Source organism: Bombus fervidus, chromosome 5, assembly GCF_041682495.2.
Source record: "Bombus fervidus isolate BK054 chromosome 5, iyBomFerv1, whole genome shotgun sequence".
NCBI classification, from domain to species: Eukaryota; Metazoa; Arthropoda; class Insecta; order Hymenoptera; family Apidae; genus Bombus; species Bombus fervidus.
Genome location: NC_091521.1, coordinates 14498995 through 14516732, shown reverse-complemented (window position 1 = coordinate 14516732; position 17738 = coordinate 14498995). Strand labels below are relative to the sequence as shown.

The 17738-nt window shown below is 40.0% G+C and overlaps 5 protein-coding genes across 6 annotated transcripts; all 5 read right to left on the bottom strand.

Annotated features, from left to right (window-relative positions):
- Nucleotides 1–2340: 2340 nt before the first annotated feature.
- LOC139987282 (uncharacterized) lies at nt 2341–3703 on the bottom strand. 2 transcript variants are annotated; one of them, XM_072003361.1, is made up of 5 exons: nt 3391–3703; nt 3124–3253; nt 2938–3012; nt 2766–2875; nt 2341–2680 (listed from the first exon to the last, which is right to left on the bottom strand). In XM_072003361.1, the coding sequence occupies exons 1-5, from the start codon at nt 3400–3402 to the stop codon at nt 2492–2494; spliced, it is 516 nt and encodes a 171-aa protein (XP_071859462.1). In that variant the 5' UTR covers nt 3403–3703; the 3' UTR covers nt 2341–2491. The 2 variants fall into 2 exon arrangements, with proteins under 2 accessions (XP_071859462.1, XP_071859463.1); XM_072003362.1 differs by having other exon boundaries at nt 3133–3253.
- Nucleotides 3704–5302: 1599 nt separating this feature from the next.
- Nucleotides 5303–7017, bottom strand: LOC139987233 (uncharacterized). Its single transcript, XM_072003245.1, has 3 exons — nt 6906–7017; nt 5954–6449; nt 5303–5868 (listed from the first exon to the last, which is right to left on the bottom strand). Exons 1-3 carry the CDS (start codon nt 6990–6992, stop codon nt 5570–5572), a joined length of 882 nt encoding a protein of 293 aa, XP_071859346.1. The 5' UTR covers nt 6993–7017; the 3' UTR covers nt 5303–5569.
- Nucleotides 7018–8497: 1480 nt separating this feature from the next.
- LOC139987093 (uncharacterized) lies at nt 8498–10413 on the bottom strand. The gene is made up of 4 exons (XM_072002973.1): nt 10258–10413; nt 9659–9729; nt 9384–9577; nt 8498–9112 (listed from the first exon to the last, which is right to left on the bottom strand). Exons 1-4 carry the CDS (start codon nt 10273–10275, stop codon nt 8796–8798), a joined length of 600 nt encoding a protein of 199 aa, XP_071859074.1. The 5' UTR covers nt 10276–10413; the 3' UTR covers nt 8498–8795.
- A 2138-nt stretch (nt 10414–12551) lies between these two features.
- Nucleotides 12552–13771, bottom strand: LOC139987818 (uncharacterized). Its single transcript, XM_072004532.1, has 5 exons — nt 13688–13771; nt 13371–13610; nt 13094–13290; nt 12773–13010; nt 12552–12698 (listed from the first exon to the last, which is right to left on the bottom strand). Exons 1-5 carry the CDS (start codon nt 13703–13705, stop codon nt 12603–12605), a joined length of 789 nt encoding a protein of 262 aa, XP_071860633.1. The 5' UTR covers nt 13706–13771; the 3' UTR covers nt 12552–12602.
- Nucleotides 13772–14201: 430 nt separating this feature from the next.
- Nucleotides 14202–17236, bottom strand: LOC139987238 (uncharacterized). The gene is made up of 5 exons (XM_072003251.1): nt 16390–17236; nt 15789–16269; nt 15156–15728; nt 14654–15091; nt 14202–14583 (listed from the first exon to the last, which is right to left on the bottom strand). The coding sequence occupies exons 1-5, from the start codon at nt 16393–16395 to the stop codon at nt 14333–14335; spliced, it is 1749 nt and encodes a 582-aa protein (XP_071859352.1). The 5' UTR covers nt 16396–17236; the 3' UTR covers nt 14202–14332.
- Nucleotides 17237–17738: the final 502 nt, after the last annotated feature.

Here is a 17738-nt window from a genome sequence, read left to right as displayed (position 1 = left end):
TAATTGCAATCACGATATGAATTTAATACGAATGCGTGTCATATATAGTAATAATCTCTATATGAGAGATAGTGTACCAATGTGCTGTCATTTCACGGTGGAAAGTTTGTCTCGGATTTCGGTTGGATTTACGAGTGTATACTGCTTCCTCTGTGCAAATTTCCGTCGTCCCAAATATAGAGACAGCGTTCGCATTAAACTCGGAAGTTACAATTTGCTTCTCGTCTTATTAAATTTGTTCGACGAAATTAATTACGTCGGGGTAAAATCTTCTCGAAAGCGAAAGCGATACGACCAGCCTTTTAACGGTTTGATTTATTTGTTTATTTATCACGAACGCGGATGCTGTTTTAAGCGGAGCGCAATCTCATTAATGAGCGTGGCACGCGATGCATGTCACATCAAATGTCGAACCTACGCTGTCGATTGCTTGAACAGATCCCATGTACGCAGGAACGAGGTTCGCCATAGAAATCTAACGGCGTTCAAAGTTCAAACACGATTCAAGAACATTCAACCTCTCCGAAGAAGCGAAAGTAGCATTTCTACCCGTTTTTGTTCCAATTTATCTATTAAAAGTCGAAGAGTCGTTTAGTCTGCTCAGCAGGTGTACTTGAGGAGGAAAGCTTGTGCGTTCAACCCTTTCTCATATTTTTCTGTTTCTCTTACATGGAAAGTACGCTGGAGTACGTACTGACGACTATATAGCTCAAGGTAAACGTTCGATCATTTCCCAGATCGCAAGCAAGTAACATTGTCAATGTTTTCCCTTTGGATTTAAGACGTTGTTCCAACCAAAAAGCGATCGTTTAACAGACATGATCGACCGTTCGTTACATAAGACAAGACAGCGATTTCTCTTTGATTAGAAATTTGAAGGACAGTAGAATGTTTGATATACAATAGAAGCGTGTCTATGCTTCTTAAAAACCGTTACGCATAGATAATATTTTACTTTTACCGAGGAACCTTTTCCTGTAGCAACTATTTCTTTCACTGTTTCTTTTGATCTTGTTTCTAACGTCAAATAGCTACAATGAATTATGCTCGTTATTGACTACCGGAAGAGATGGTTGAGAGAGGTGTACGCGAAAGGAATCGTGAGAGGAAGTCCTGCACTTTTTTCTATACTTCTATGCAGCTAATTAAGTCTACCGTTTCGGAATATTTTTTCAAGGTAATTTAATCGATTGTTACAAGCGAGTAATGAGAATCATAATAAAGCAGCATCGTGCTTAGATGTATAAAGAACGGCAAAGTATAAGTATTTATATATATATAAATATAAAATTTAAATCTTCAAATTGTCTCGACATCGAGGAATTATTAACGAATTCTTTTTGCTTTCCCGGATATTAAACTTTCTTCCGAATAATCTTTTTATGTCATTCCTCCGCCTCTTCTGTTGCATCGTACAAATAAAATCCAACTTGATTATTCGTAAAAATGGAAATGTCAGCCAGGGTATATTAACGAGTTTCTACAGAGGAGGTCAATAATCTCCTACAGTACAGTTTCTCATACCTACACGATGTATTTTAGCAGCTGTACTCCCTTCTTTTACAATCTCCTGATTGCCAAGATCAACAGAACGGTAGATCATTTTATGCTTTACTTTCGCCTTAGTTTTCTTCCGCATCGCGGTTTTTCTTCCAACATTCTTTTTCAGCTCTTTTTATCGTGACCACGTTACTATGCTAATGCACCTTTGTCAGATAGAGGGACGATGCGCTCGTTCGTTACAAATACTCCGTCGGTTAGATCATTACGAGTTACGATCTTCCTCTTAATGTCGACTTTGCGTTATTCCGCGTTCAAGGGACTGTAAGAAAAAAAGAAAAGGAGAGTGAAAGTGTTCTTTGAATTTACTTTCTCATTTTTCGGTAAAACTTTATCATCTGACATCTAAGAATTTCGTACATTTTCTTTTTGCCAATTCTTTCTGTGCCGCCGCAGTCGAATTTACGAAGGTCAATGACAGAGGAAGACGATTATTATGATGGCTTTCGCTACAAATGCCTCGGACGTACCACATTCTCCTTTCTCCTCCGTACCTTCCATCTCCATTTTGAAACGCAGACCAATAATTGTAACATTCCGTTAACGTAATATCACGTAAATCTTTCTGTATCTGTTCTTATAGACGAAAAGAACAGCCTAGACGATTCGATATGGTTCTTATACAATTTAATTGACAACATTGAAGAGTAAAATAAAATAGCTTAGTTAATAAATAAGTTGAACAATGGAATAAATAATTTAAAATACGAGAACTAGCTTTACCGTTTAACAGGTGTAAATAAGTGTGAACGATGCATTTGTAATTAATATAATTACATTTATTAATAAATAATTTTAACGCACGAAACTATTAAATACGATGTATAACAAAACAATATAAATATAAAACACATAGAAACTGTAATTTCAACGACGCACTCCTGCCGCAACGATTAAAACAAGAACAATCAACAACGCCAATTTCACAGGCTTAATGGCTCTTGGAGCTGTGCACTACTGTTTTGTAAATTGGAATCTTAATTGGAATAGGCTTCGCCACTGGAACAGGAATATGCTTCACTATAGTGAATGGAACAGGCTTCTCAATTTTCACTGGAATGATTTTTTCGACGGGCGTGGGTACTTTCTTCTCCACCTTAGAAAATACTTGCTTTTCCACCTAAAATAAACGAATAATATTTTAACGAGTTAAATATTTAAAAGACATTTCAAGGAATGATGAAATTTTAATCGAGAGTATTTACCGGATACGGAACAGGTTTCTGTACGAACACTGGAACTGGATAACTCTGTGGAATTTGTTGAACCTGCAGATGAGGTATCAGCAAAGGAACCTTCTTAGGGACTGGTATTCCTATTGCAATTAAACCAAATGTGATGCAAATTTCTATGTTTAATTGATACTAATTCACATACCAATTGTTTTCACAGAGGGTATGAAGTGTCCACCTTCTCCGTGACCTCCTAGACTGATCTCGTGCTCTGATCCACCTGACATAAAATAAAACACGATCTCGTCGTTTATACGGTGTTAAAGTGTAGCCCTTTTACTAATAATAATATTTATAACGTTTACGAATAATACTGATACGTTGACCGAACCTAATTCACCTAAACCTAGACCAATTTCTTCTTCGCCGTGACCCACGGCAATTTCCCCCAAACTTAATCCATGATCGCCGAATCCTAGTTCTCCAGCGCAACAGGAGGAAACGATCGTTAAAATTACGATCTGCAAAAGATAAATCTTGTACGTGTCTACTAGCGCGGAAGAACATTGTCGATTCAATTACGTATGAACCACGTGACACTTTCGTTATTGATTACTAGCATAAGTATCTATATAGATGTCACATTAAATTGACGTACGATTTTTTCCATGTCCCCTTGTTCAGTGTATACGAGTACGTGTTGAATAAAAGACCAACTCAAGAGAAATTCTTAGCGTAGACACTTTATATACTGTTCTACAAGGGACAAGTAACCCCACTATCACGCGAAATTCTATTCGACACCTTCACTATCGGGTTACATTTCTCTATCCCTGCAAACACCGTATATTCTTGATGAAACGGTTACGTAATACAGGATTTCCATCCTATGCTAACCCGGACAACGCGCTGCTTTATTTCGATGCAATTCCTTAGTCTCATTAACTGACTTAATTGCGTATCTTTTTACCATTCATTTGAATGCGCTTGAAATCAAAACACCACGGTCAAACATATATGCAATCACGGAATACTTCCTGCTTCCTACTTCCTGATAGCGATTAGTCGCCTGATACATTAATTATACTTGAAATATACCGAAGGATGCTAAAATATTTCAGATAACAATCATAAAAGTAAAATGTAAAGCCAGGATGAGAGAAATGAACATTGAATGGCACGAAGATGCGTGAATGATAAAAGATCGATAAGGATACGTATACTTCTATCTTATATTTCGATATTGTACGTACATTGTACAGTGTATCCCACGAACATTTTTCGACAGGTGGATGCGTAGTGGGGATATACAGGTAATCTCTTCTTTTTTCAATGGGATGTCTAACTTTCTATGCTTGTTTTCGAAAGAATCGCGAATTTCGAGTGTAAAAGTATTCGGATACATTTTTTCCAAAATTTACCGTTTCTGAGATATTCGACCTTGCTCGTTCTATTATTTTCGTTATGTAAATTGTTCCAAGTGTCAACCATGTGCATCGATACAACGTTGTAATCTTTGAACCGTTGCACTCCTTACTTCTTTTATCGTTCCAGTCTATCGTAACACATACAGCAATAATGCGCTACACATGGTCGACACTTTGAACGACGAAAGTAATAGCATGAACAAAATCAAATATCTCAGAAATGATAGGTTTCAGGATAAACGTACCGCAGCACTTTTATCTCGAGGATTCGCTATTCTATCAAAATCAAGCATAAAAAATTAAACATCTATTTTGAATAAACAAAATTCATCCCCATATCTTCGCTACCCCACTATTCGTTAAGTAGCCATTATTGCCATATTATGTATTTTTTTGAATCCAACGACAGTTTGCAAAATCACGTAATTATTCATAGATTTACGACTGGAAAGATTAATCACAATCGCGTAATTTATTTAGGAATATCTTTTTCACTATGCTAGCTATTGATACACAGACGTGATATCGCTTGTTTAACTTTATGATTACCTATCGATTATCATAAGTACAGAGGAAAGCCATGACCATGCTACTTCCTCTAAATTTCGTTTAACCAGATATAAGGTAATAACCAGGTAAAGACCACTCATTTGTAACCTTGCTGGACTTCCTCTATCTTCGTAGTTCATTTACTGATCAAGTGCTCTTTTCCATCCTGAACTAGTGGATATATATGTACATTCACTTTCCATAGAATCTGTAGCTGATGCATCGAAAATACTAGTGAAAGTTTTGATTATGATCTTGAGTGCGTTAAAGTACAATGACCGCATCTATCTTCCACGTAAAAATTCATTCCGTCTAATCCTACGTGGAAAGTTGCCTCGATTTGACTTGTTCGATTTCTCTCGAAAAGTATGTGTTCATATCTTTTTGAAACAGAAAAGCTCGTTCGCGATGTAAAGCTACAGCTAACCGTAAGTAGCACTCGCTCGATATATCAATCTCATCTTTGCAATTAAACATCGATCCGATGAAACATTAATCACGTTTGACGTAGGACAGTACAGACGATGAGGAAATTGCTTCAAAGTTGTTGGAGATTAAATTTCTCGCTCGAAAAACAGAAGCTGTGCATATTATTTTCAACGTTTTTATTGAAAAACAAAAACAGTAACATTTATAAAATTAAAAAAAAATAAACAGCGATAACATTGTTTCGTGTATATACAGGATAAAAACAATTAAAATTTAGTCGGCCATAAATCTAGCCAGCCTCAACAATCAAATTCACCGCGATTCCATCATGGTTGTTCAATCTGGAACCGAACCGTGAGCAAAAGCGATGAACGTGTGTGCAGTCGTTTTAGTATCAGTCGGATGGATCGTTCCGTAACGAGTCGCTAAAGTTTAGTGCTTCTTCGCGTGATGGTAGATCGTTTTGTACACGGGTATTTTTATGGGATACGGTTTGATGACTGGCACTGGCACGTGCTTTTCGATCGTAATAGGGATGGGCTTTTCTACTGGTACTGGAATATGCTTCTCAACCGGGAATGGAACCTTCTTCTCCACTGGCACAGCGACGGTCTTTATCACTTGTACAGGAACCAATTTTGGAACTGGATGAGCTACCGGGTACTGTTGAGGAACACCGACTGGCACTGGGTGGGGTACGCCTATCTTCAAGATCTGAGGAACCGGTACCCCTGAAAGCAAAGTATTTGTAAAATATATTACAGGTAGAGACGTTGGTAGGAAAAGTTTTTACGAAGAATCGTAATTATAACTTACCGATGTGTTTAACCACCTTGACCGGTACGGGTTTCGTTACCTCAACATGCTCGGACACGGGAACACTTTGCACTACACTGTGACCTCCGTCAAGGGAAACTCCACTTTCGTCTCCACCTTCGTATCCACCTCCTAGGGAGGAGTAGTCGGAGCCCAAGTGGTCACCGCCAGACTCCAAGTGTCCGCCGGAAGATCCCTCGAGGCCTCCACCGTGACCGCCGCCAAAGTCACCGCCGCCAAAGCCACCGCCGTAACTACCACCATATTCTCCGCCACTATAGCTACCACCACTATAGTCACCGCCACCGTAGCTACCGCCACCGTAGCTACCGCCATAATCACTGCCGTAACTTCCACTTGAGGAAGTGCCGAGACCTTCCTGATCAGACCTTTCTAACGGCTGAAAACCTCCGTGTAATTGAGGCTGAAATTCATTTTGATTCTGTTGCACGATCACCGGCACGCTCGCGGCCAAGGACACCAGGGAAAGTAGCACCTACGTTGAAGGTAAAGTTCACGTTAGTGAATGTGCGTTTGAATGTCGGCTGACTGAAATAGAATGTGCTTAGAAAGAAAATGTACTGTTTCTTCGCGAGTAAATATAGTGGCAATACTGAACGCGATGATCTTTCCGTAAATAATAGAATTGTGATTACTGGTTGCCAAATGAAATGTCTTTATATGGCGTAGAAAATTATTGATAAACGATGTTTGAATTGCTCGCCCTTTTATTATTAATTAATGTCACCGTGACAAGGAGTCGGAAGAAATATGGAAAGTGAGAAAAGAAAAGGCGAACGCTTTTTCAGATTATTAGCAAGTAACAGTGAAAAAATACATTGGAAAAGTACGAGAAATTTCTTTAATCGATTAATTGTTAAGAAGCCTTGTTGTTCGATTCGTAAATGTACGAGTCGCGTGAATACAGGAATTTTCCGAATTCTTTACTCACGATTCTGTTCATGTTTAGGCGCATGCAAGTATACACCTGACTGCTAGTTGTAGAAGTCTCTTCGGCGACTGATACATCTTTGCTCATTGCTCGTCTTAATATACCACTGGGCCTTTCACTGTCGACGATGTAGTTTAGTCCTGCTCGCTATAATAAATCGCTATTTCTCAGGTATCAGTGCGGCGAACGCGTCGTAAGTATTGGCCATTTTTGTGATTCCGCCAGCACCGTGTGAATTAGACATTTTCTGCTCTATTCATAGGCGAGTGCGCGCGTACATTCACAATTTTCATCGACTGTCACTGACCGGTGCTCCCACCGTTAAGTCGATACATATTCAAAAGTAACGGAACTATTTAGACTCGTGAATGCACATTGCCGATATGGCTTGAATACTTTGAACACAATGTTTCTTTTCTTTATCGTTCTTTCAATTTTTTCTGAATTCAACGTAATTAACGAGATCGAACGATTTTCTTATTAAGTAATTACGACTCTTTTCCTTTGATGTTTCGTAGAAAATACGGTTTAGCGACTTCATAGCGTATCGTGATTCCCACGCGCGCGCAAGGATTTCTAATACTTAACACGTCCTATGTGTATCGCACGATATTCCTCGCGACGTAGGAAATTGTTCACTTTATTATACGCAAATACATAGAATCCGAAGAGAAAAGGCTGTAAACGAACAAGTAAAACGTAAGCAAACAATCTGGAAAATGTAAATTAAAGATCTAAAATGTGGAAATAGGTGGTTTTATAATATATGCGCAAAAAAGCATTAAGAGCCTCTAATGTATAGATCGATTACCGATTACCATGTTATTTGCTTCGCATTAATTCGACAAGCTAAAACTATTTCGTTAATAAAGCCAGAACATCGTTGTTAGAAACTTTCGCGTCAGTTATGTGTCTGCAATGATATAGAAAATGCTCACGGTATGTGACAAATTGACGATGATCGTGTACAACGATATCTGATACACGTGTCCAGCTCACGTAGCTTTGAATTTATCCGAGCTTGTGGAGAGAGCATAACGAACCGTCTTGAGATCATCTAGACACGAACTGTGCTATCTGACCGTTGGTATTCAGAAAATTATAATAATAATTAGAGGGCGGGTGAGATATAACGAAATTCGTGACTTCAGTCCTTATCGTGTTTCTCTTGTATATCAACGTGATTCAACGAAGCGACCATGCGTCGTATAAAAAGTGCCGAAATTTCGCGATCTATCCAAATTAATGGGAAAGGTATAATTTGCCCAGCCTGTTGATAACATCTGATTACTTGTCAGATTACGAGTAATTATTCCGACGGATCAGGGAATACGTGCGCTCATATTAAAATAGCTCTTTGCGACTACACTGTAACTATCCTGCAACGATTGCGACCTATCGTTAGCTAAGCTCGTTAATAATAGAATTAGTCGAGAGAAGGTAATAAATGGAGTTTTCCACGTGTTGGAAATAACGGCTAACTATCTATTATTTTTAATTCTGATGGATGGCGAAAGAGATCTGCCAACGTACGCACGTAATCGATCAAATAACGTTAATTTACAGCGAATAGAGGACAAAGAGAGGCTGGGTTCAATTAAAAATTAATTTTTTATTTGATAACACAGTAACAAAACAAACAACCATAAATACAAACAGCATTGGAGACGTTTTACGACTCCTGGATAGATGGCTCGTTGATATCTTCGATCTATACAACAATGTGTGCCCGATCGAAGACGAAGAGCCTTCTTTGTGATCATTCGAGGAAGAGAATCGCAATCTTCTGCCGTATAGACTAGCTGATACACACGCAGAAGTTACGCTCGCTTGCTGTTACGGCCATATGTGTAAATCTGCATATATCTTCAAAGTGTCATGTTGTAACGTCTAATGACTCCATCCGTGACCATGAGACTTCACCCTGTGGAATACGTGTTTGTAAACCGGCACGTGAATGGGGTACGGTTTTTCCACCGGCACTGGTATGTGTTTCTCCACCGGTACAGGCACGTGTTTCTCCACTGGGACCGGTATCACCTTTTCCACGGGAAATGGAACCTTCTTCTCGACTGGAACGGCCACGGTCTTTACCACGGGAATTGCAACTGGCTTTGCAACCGGTACGTGAACTGGATAGGGCTGTGGTACTCCTACCGCGACTGGATGTGGAACTCCTATGGCCACTGGTTGAGCAACCGGTACTCCTGTAGTAGTGTAAAAAGTTTTTTAATTAAGCGATTATTCCAAGAAATTTTACGACGATGAATTAGACTTCACGATGTTCATTTGGTTTGCGTGAACTATCCTATATTATATACACGTATAATCGAAGATGAGAGTTTGATCAAAGTGTGAATTTTAGTCGAGAGTATGAGACTGATCGAACACTTTGTAAATTTAAGATTATGGTTTAACGCTTATCTAGTTTCACGATGGCAATTAACGTCAGCATTTTAATCGATGAGGCAAACTTACCAACGTTTTTGACGACAGGTACTGGCACGGGCCTGGTAATTTCCACGTGCTCGCTTACCGGTACAGCTTCAGCGTAATGAACTTGTCCTCCGTGCAATCCATGTTCCAGTCCACCACCGCCATAGGAGCCATAATTGGACAGGCCGCCTAATTCTAAGCCGTGTCCTGATCCATAATCGCTGCCTGCTGATATTCTATTAATTACAAACGATCCGATTTAGGCGAATGCTTCGGTTTACGAGATATATGGAAAACAGACCTAAATAATCTCTTACCCCTGCCAACCTCCGGGACTACCTTCGATGCTAGCTATTACGTATTTCGCGAATATAATTGCCACCCATACCTGAAACAATCGATAGTTAGATTCAAGGTGCACGAGAACGATATCGGACTTTTAATCATTTTGTCGATCAAGTATAAGCACGGACAAGTAGGGTAGAGACGAGAGAAATCAGTCGCGTCGTGTTCGAAGTTCTGTTGTTCGCAGCTGGCACTTTCTAAACTCGGTCAACTGGTGCTAGTAAATCACATATTCGCAATGATATATCCACAGAGTGCGATCGTAACTTCGTTTCGAAGTATGAATATAAAGCGCGGGATGAATAGGGGCCACGATGTTGCCGGTTTTACGAGCCATCGCCATCGCAAATACGTAAGTGCGTATAGAAGAAAGTATGCAAATACCAATATTCACTTTTCACCGGCATTGTTTGCGCTATGAGCGGAACTTGCAAAGGATGTGTAACATTCGGTCACGATTCACTGTTTCCCCCGAGACTCGAGATCCTCTCGTTCGCGTGCCTACGTGTATGTCCATCGGATCGATCGTATCCATCCTCTTTTTTTTCTCTTTTTTTTTTCGGATACTTACAAAAGACCAAGAAAGCATTTTTCGATTACTAATGGGACAGTAGATGAAGAAACGAATACGTATACTGCGAGTGCTTGACGATGGACCAATCCTTTTTATACGCTTTCTCCCTCTCCCTTTCCCAGACGCGTGGATAATCTTTCTCTCTTGAAAACCGGACTTGCATGCTCGCATTTATGTCCCAGACTACACTAAACTGTAGGAAATACTTACATCCATATCAATTTGCGTTGGAACTCGACGCCGTTGCATCCAAGCGAGAATTAATTTTTTACGTCACCATGGCGGAATCAAAGATTCCAAAAGGTAAGCGATCACGATCCGAAGAAATTAGAAGTTTAGACTGTAATCTTTGTAATAGATCTTTGATTCATTCAAGCGAGCTTTCACCGCTACGTGCGTAATTTAATTTCATTCTTAATTACGGAAACATCGATTCGCGTATGCCATACCTATATACATAGTACGTGTATAGTTAGTGGACGCGGTCCATCGAGACCAAGATTTCTCAGCTCGTATAGCTTTTGGACAAGCTTTCTCTCGACAAAACACCGTTGTATCTACTTCGTTCAGAGTACTTCGACGAAATGCATCGTCAGATTTTCCAAGTAACGTAGAACGCGGTGAGCGTGGTGAACGCCTATGCGGACCGTCCGTGATCCTCTCTACCGATCCAGCGTTGAAATCGATTTCTTTTCCTACTCTCTTTCTTCCGTTTTGCCTTATTTTGCGATGTCACCAGCGTGAAATTCTCGCATGAAAGTCAACTAAGAAATTAAATCGAGCGCTACGGAAATTGCGCTGTATCTCGCATCAATGTTATTATTGCAATATCGCAACGTGTGTAAAATAGGACAACCGCGAGTCGCTAGACAAGTTAATAATTCGTAGCTATTTGTTGTCAATTAACGACTTTAACTTTTTCAAACGAATATAGAATGGAACGCTTTCGTGACACCGATTGTTACAAAAATCGAGTTACGGCTAGTTTCACTGGCAGTAACGCGATCTTTCACGCAATAAGAAAGCAAAGCAAATAAAACTGGGTGAGGTAAAAGGCAAAAAGCGAGTAAATCCGAAAAAGCGGTATAGATGAAAGTGTTGGACAGTTCGACGTGAAAGGAGACGTGCTTGTTCGTTAAAATAGTTGTATCTACCCCCGAGGTTATACAAGGTGACTATCGCGATTCTTTAGACGTGGCAGGGTAAGTCTTGGATAACGATAGAACCGTTGATAAGCGCTAATACCTTTTATCGCTTGCGCGACACATCTAGAAACTTATGTCTCGAGAACGAAAGGGTATATACTTTTAAGATCCTTTTCTATGAAAACGTCTAAACGAATCCAAATTCCCATTAGATTCGCCAAACTAAATGCTCGATGATTACAAGGATACATCGGTGGATTCCTTTCGTTTCCTTTCTATGGCGCTGACAGAAAGGGCCGTTATCGAGGTGAATGGTCACAGAACGAGTATAGAAGACATCGAGCAAAGAAAGAGTGACTTTGATCGAACGACTTTCTTCCCACGTAATTACTCCTGATTCGTAGAAGCAGAGCAGCTCGACAGGATCGCGGAGACCGTAACGGGGAGAAAGGGAGTATTACGGATGGTCAAGAAAGAGAGGTGAGTGAAAGGATTCCGGTAGGGATACGCTGGTAGATTCGACGCAAAGAGTTTATCTAACTCGGTCGTTCTCCTGCTGTGGCTGCTGGGCGTTGTGTTGCACGTAACTGGATATTGCATTCTTTGACTATCGATACCGTCTTCCTGCGGAACGAATCACCCTGCCCACCGTCACTTTCACTGCCACTTCCCACGAATATGCGGTAAACTGCTACGCTATTGTCTTACGCCGGATCAGGAAATGGCAATTTTCAAAGGATCCTGACCACCTTGTTTAACGCTAGAGTTTCTCGTGAAAGGAAGCAACATTGTTCCAGCATGATTATTTTTAACGATCCAGTTACCACGATGATCGACCGATGAGTGCGTCACGATCACGCGTTCTTAGATAATCTTTTACCGATGTGACGCCAAAACGTTCGTTCGATGGCATAAGAAGACATAGCTTCTTTCCGCTCAGAGAGATTAAACGTAATGCGCAATAATAATGATAATACATACAGCCGCATATATTCTCGGAATCTTATGGTACAATATATTTGTTGGTGAAAGCACACGTTGCACTTTCTATTCACAATGTGCCGGTTGAAGTAATCGATAAGTTTTGCAGAAAACAAACTTTATTTGTAACGAGAATAAGAAATGAGACAAACCACCACCGTAACTATAACAGAGAATAGAAAAAAAACATTCGTGATTATTTTAAGTGGAAAGCGTTTAACGACCCCAAGGATGATGCGTCGATTTTCCTAATGAAGCGAGTCGTACAGCATTTGCAACAGCTTCCTCCTTGGCAGCGATTATATCTTTCTCCTGTAAATTAACAACAGTACGGTGCACCAACTGCCTCCGTTCAAACTCGTGTAAACTAATTGACGATTTGTCACCTTTGCTTCCTGCTCGCTTTGACTGATCTGTTTGTCAACGTCCTGTTTCTGTAACTCAGCAGCCGTCGCAGCAGCGTTTCTCTGAATGGCAGCAGCCGCAGCTGCTTCCCTTGCTGCGGCAACCCGCTGTGCAGCTGCAACCGCATCCTTCAATGACGCCAATCTTTGTTGCAGAGCTACTAAGTGTTTTGCGCTCGATTTAGCTTCAGCTTCGGCAGCAGACGAAATTTCTTGCGATCTGTACATGTAAATAGTCGACGAACGTATTAAATTAATTAATTTCACTCTTTGGAAAGCATCTTGTGAAATGCATGTATTTACCTCGCCACAGCTTCCCTTGCCGCAGCTTCCTTAGCCAGAGCAACCTTCTGCTGAACAATGGCAGCTTGTTTAGCTTCTGCTACCTTATGCTGCGCCCGATTTACATTTTGATTTGCTTCCTTCGCCTGTTGAATAGCTTTCAGCACATCCGGAGGATATGCAACGCTGGGTGTGCCACTAGGCGGTTCCCGTAACGTCTGAGATTAACGAGAAACCACGGTGTGAAGCAAAGTGCGGACTTTCTTAATTAAAAGGGATGCAAATTAGTCTGCCATACCTGAAGAGCGACGTCATGCGTTGCTTGGACCTGAACTTGCGATAAGGGAATATCTGGCACTTTTGCAGCATTCCAGGGAGTTGGTCCAAAACTGTTCGTAGACCATGAATCGGTAGAAAAGATTGGCTCGATTCCAAGAAAGTCATAACCAGATGGTCCTAATATAGTTACGCTTCTTTCCTTTCTTTTTGGTGACGATTTTGGCTCCGCGATACTGACCAATGCGAATGCAACAACGATCTGAAAAATTTTCTTCGTTTTCTTAATATCACTGCCTCGATAACAGCGATTAAGAAAAAGATTTCAAGGCTTATTACCGTGTAGGTGATCTTCATGCTGGAAGAGTTGTAGACGATGTTATCGATGATACTGAGTTCTCCAACTCGTGGAACGAGTATATATACAGATTGCAATTCGTAAGTGAACGCTCCATCGACATCGATGTAATGACAAAATTAATTGATGCTATTAAGAGAAAATGTAAAAATAGGAATACCGCGGGAAAATTATAAGCCTTTGTTGCTTAATGACGATCGGCCGTGGTGTCGTTGCTGTACAATTAGTCGCCGGAAGACTGGTTATTCGTTCGGAAATTGATGAATCGAAGTGGCTATGTTATATTTATATCAAGAAACATATCAAGAAATAACTACGTCTCGCACATTTCCGGTAGGCCATATCCTTCGCGCGAGAAGGTCAACTTACTTGATCGATATCGCAATATCCTGCTGATATGTTTTTACGAAGAGGTATTTTTTCCCATGGAAATGAAATAATCCAATATCTAACGTTGTTTTAGTTACGATAAAAATTTATGTTCAATATATTATATACAAACAAACATAACAATATAAATAACATATAAAAATTTTAGATAAATTATATGCACTGAGCTCGGTATAGAGCATAATTAGATTCTAAATACCAACACATTTTGGTAAATCATGAGGTCATTCGCATATTTAAGATGCCGCGTTTCTTTTAGGTATTTTGTAACCAAAAGATCCTCCGTGCGTCGTTTCGGGCAGCAAGCTGAAGCTTTTTACAATATCAGAATTAAATCCTTCAGAATCTTTGAAATCGTGGAAATTTTTGAAATACCTAAAATTCCTAAAACTTCCTTCGCCCGAAGGATCCTCGTAATCATTTCCGTTTCCTCTCGATGAGCTCGATCCATATTCCACTTCTGGAACTTCTTTCAGATGGATGTACTCTACGATTATGCGCTGGTTCATTGCTTGTTCTTTCCTTCGAAGAGCAATATTTAATTAAAGAACACTTACCTTGTCTTGGTAATTTCTTTCTGTACAATGTTTCAAACTCTTCGTCGGTGTTCTTGTCAAGGTATTTAGATGCGTTCGCATTATCGGACGTTTCTTCGGTCTTTTGTCTATCATCGTTTTCTTCATCCTCTTGCCTACTGTAAAAACTTTTTGATGGCGCGCGATCCGAGTTATATTTAGCTGATGGCGCTTGCTCGTCGTCATCCTCGTCGTTCGACGAAGAATAATCTTGATATTTGGGCTTCTTATCACCTTCTGCGTTACGATTCTGACTCGAATATTTGCCAAATTTTTCGTCGTATTGCTTGAAGGGAAACGAGGTCGATGGCTTAAAGTTACCTTCCGTTGCTGGCGCCTTAAAGTATTTTTCAGATCTAGATTCGTAGTCGTCGTCTTCCTCTGAATTTGTTCCGTATTGTTTCTCACGAGGTACATAATCTGCACAATAAACTCGCTCGTTAAATTAGAATTGTACTCTGGTAAAAATTATGTTGCTGTATACCTTCGTCGTTATCCTCGTCGTCGTCGGTTTTAGGCGGAGGCGCAGGTTTCTTTTTGTCAATGATCTCCACGTCAGATCGAATTTCTTGCGCTGGCGTAGCATGGCGTACATTGTCGACAGATTGCACACGTTGAACGTTATCGTGTGCAAAATGCAATCGCGACTGAGGTTGGATAGGCTGATAAGCCATCGGTGAGAAGCTACTGACAGTTGGGTATACGTCTACCGCAGCGCCTTTGTATTGCGGAAATTGCGCGTTGTTATCTACGGTGGAAATTGGCACCACTTGACCCTGAAAACTGGAAAGCGGCGGCAGGAAAGGTGTACTCAGTTGCACGCTGTTTAGCTTCGGCGTTCTGACTGCGAAATTGAACTGTTGATCCACAGGGTTCAACACGAGTGGTTGGCTTTGCGTATTGGACAAGTACCGAGGTAACTCTCCACTCTTTTGTACTTGAAGCATCGGCAACGAAGCTTTCTCCATGTTTTGGAACATAGGCGCGTAACTCTGCGATTCTGAGATTTTTGGCAACAGATAATCAGTCTTATACACGGGAACTTGGAGATTTGTATCTGCAAAGAGAGAAATCGATCGGAAGGATTAACGTTAGTTGAAATAATTGATCGTTATACCTGTTGCTGCATTTTGGTTAAACTTTGGTTGGCGGTGCGTACCGGTTTGTTTCAGCGGTTTAGAAAAATTGTCACCCGTAGTTTTATAGCCAGTTGACATGGTAAATAAATTATCAGAATATGGCAATAATCGTTCGTTGTTTCGAGATTCGAAGGAATAAACGGACAACGGCGACGTAACATACGGCGATGATTGTTTAAAGGTATCGCTGTACGCCAATGGAATGCTACCTCCGACTAACGGAGATTCTTTCACAATTTGAACGTTTTTATAATGCGATGGAGATTTTGCATTACTCGGTCCAATGCTTCGCATATTTGACCCGATCGATTGAATTTGATGAGATTTATAATCTTGAAGAACATTCTGACCAGTTTCGACGACCCCTCTTTTTGATCTCGCGTAGCTTGAAGACAAAAATTGATGTTCTACTCCTGTAGCCGAATTCAGCGTCGATACGATCAAAGCGGTAAAAATTACCTGCAATATATTCAACCATTCAGACACATGTTACGTTAACGATCAATTTTCTAAGATTTATTTCCTCACAAAATTCACTAACATAACTATCGTAAATAAAACAGATCACAGAAAACGTACCAACATGGCACCAGCTTAATCGACAACGACTTAATAGATACCGACGTTTCTTCTTAACTGGCTGCAACGCAGGCTTCGAGATCTTTTATATTCAGGGATTAGCGATGCGATACAGTCGAATGGATTTGACTTTTCTATAATTGACAAAAAGCGCGTCGAGAAAAACTGAATTATATCTCCGTGACTCTCTCTGATTGTCGATGCTTAGCAAGCGTGTCAACGACCTAACTCTTTACTAATTGATATTTCCTCGATTGCGTGCCTGCGATGCAGTGAATAATTATTGCCTTCGCCGCGACTGCTGTCTCCCTAATAATAACGTTTCGAGAAAAAAGTAAATTAAACCTTTCGTTTAATAAAATTAATTTGATACTCCGATACTTGTAGTCTACTAATTGCAGATCTGCTAAGGCAATACGTACCGCAGTATTCTTGAATAATGCACGCAATGCATTAAGTATCTTACACATAATTAAAGGAATGTTAAAATGACTTTAGAAAAACAACTTTGTTAATAAATTTAATACGAACGTGTTCCAACGTACAATACAGCTATGGAATTCACCGGAAGTACAATTAGCTGACCAATATTCGTTGTTCATAGTTCCCATGAAACTACTCGAGCATATCATTCTTAGGTTGTAGACTGAAAGAACCGTAAAAAATTTCTTTCTAATTGCTTTCCAGCTATCTTTTCTAGTGAAAGTTACAGCCTATCGCGGTAAATATACATTCTAGAATTGATGCATGAACTCTGTCGCAAATTGAATCTGTCACAGCTGGTGCAACGTGTGCAGGAAACCGAAAGAGGAATCAGTATGTCGATAATTGTAAAAAAAAAAAAGAAAAAAAACACTAAACCATGTAAGGATAAGGTCGATTACGCTATATACAAGTTTTTCTTCGGCTAATCGATAATTGTGTTGCTATCGGACAATCACGGTGCAATTACCGTCCTTTTACGGACCAAGTTGTAACTCCTCGATGTAATGAAGTAAAGTTAGAAATCCGGATACTTTTCAAATATCATGGCAATTAAGGGAAACACTCTTCACACTTTCCTGCCCGCCTCGTACGGCAAGTGAAAATAATTCAAGATTCATGTAAAATTCTCTTCCAACAAAGTAGTTTCACGTCGGTGACGTTTAATGCAAAACGTTTGCTATATTCTCTTCGTCGCTTATAACAAATTAATGATGCTTTCAACTACGACTAATTAACGACACCGAAAAATCAGAAAAATTGGAGTTTTGAATTGTAATTTAAGCTGGCCTCGTGCGCTTTTATGATTAGCACTATGCTATAAAATTTATTTATTTCAATAAGTATTCGATGTGAGTGTCATCGAC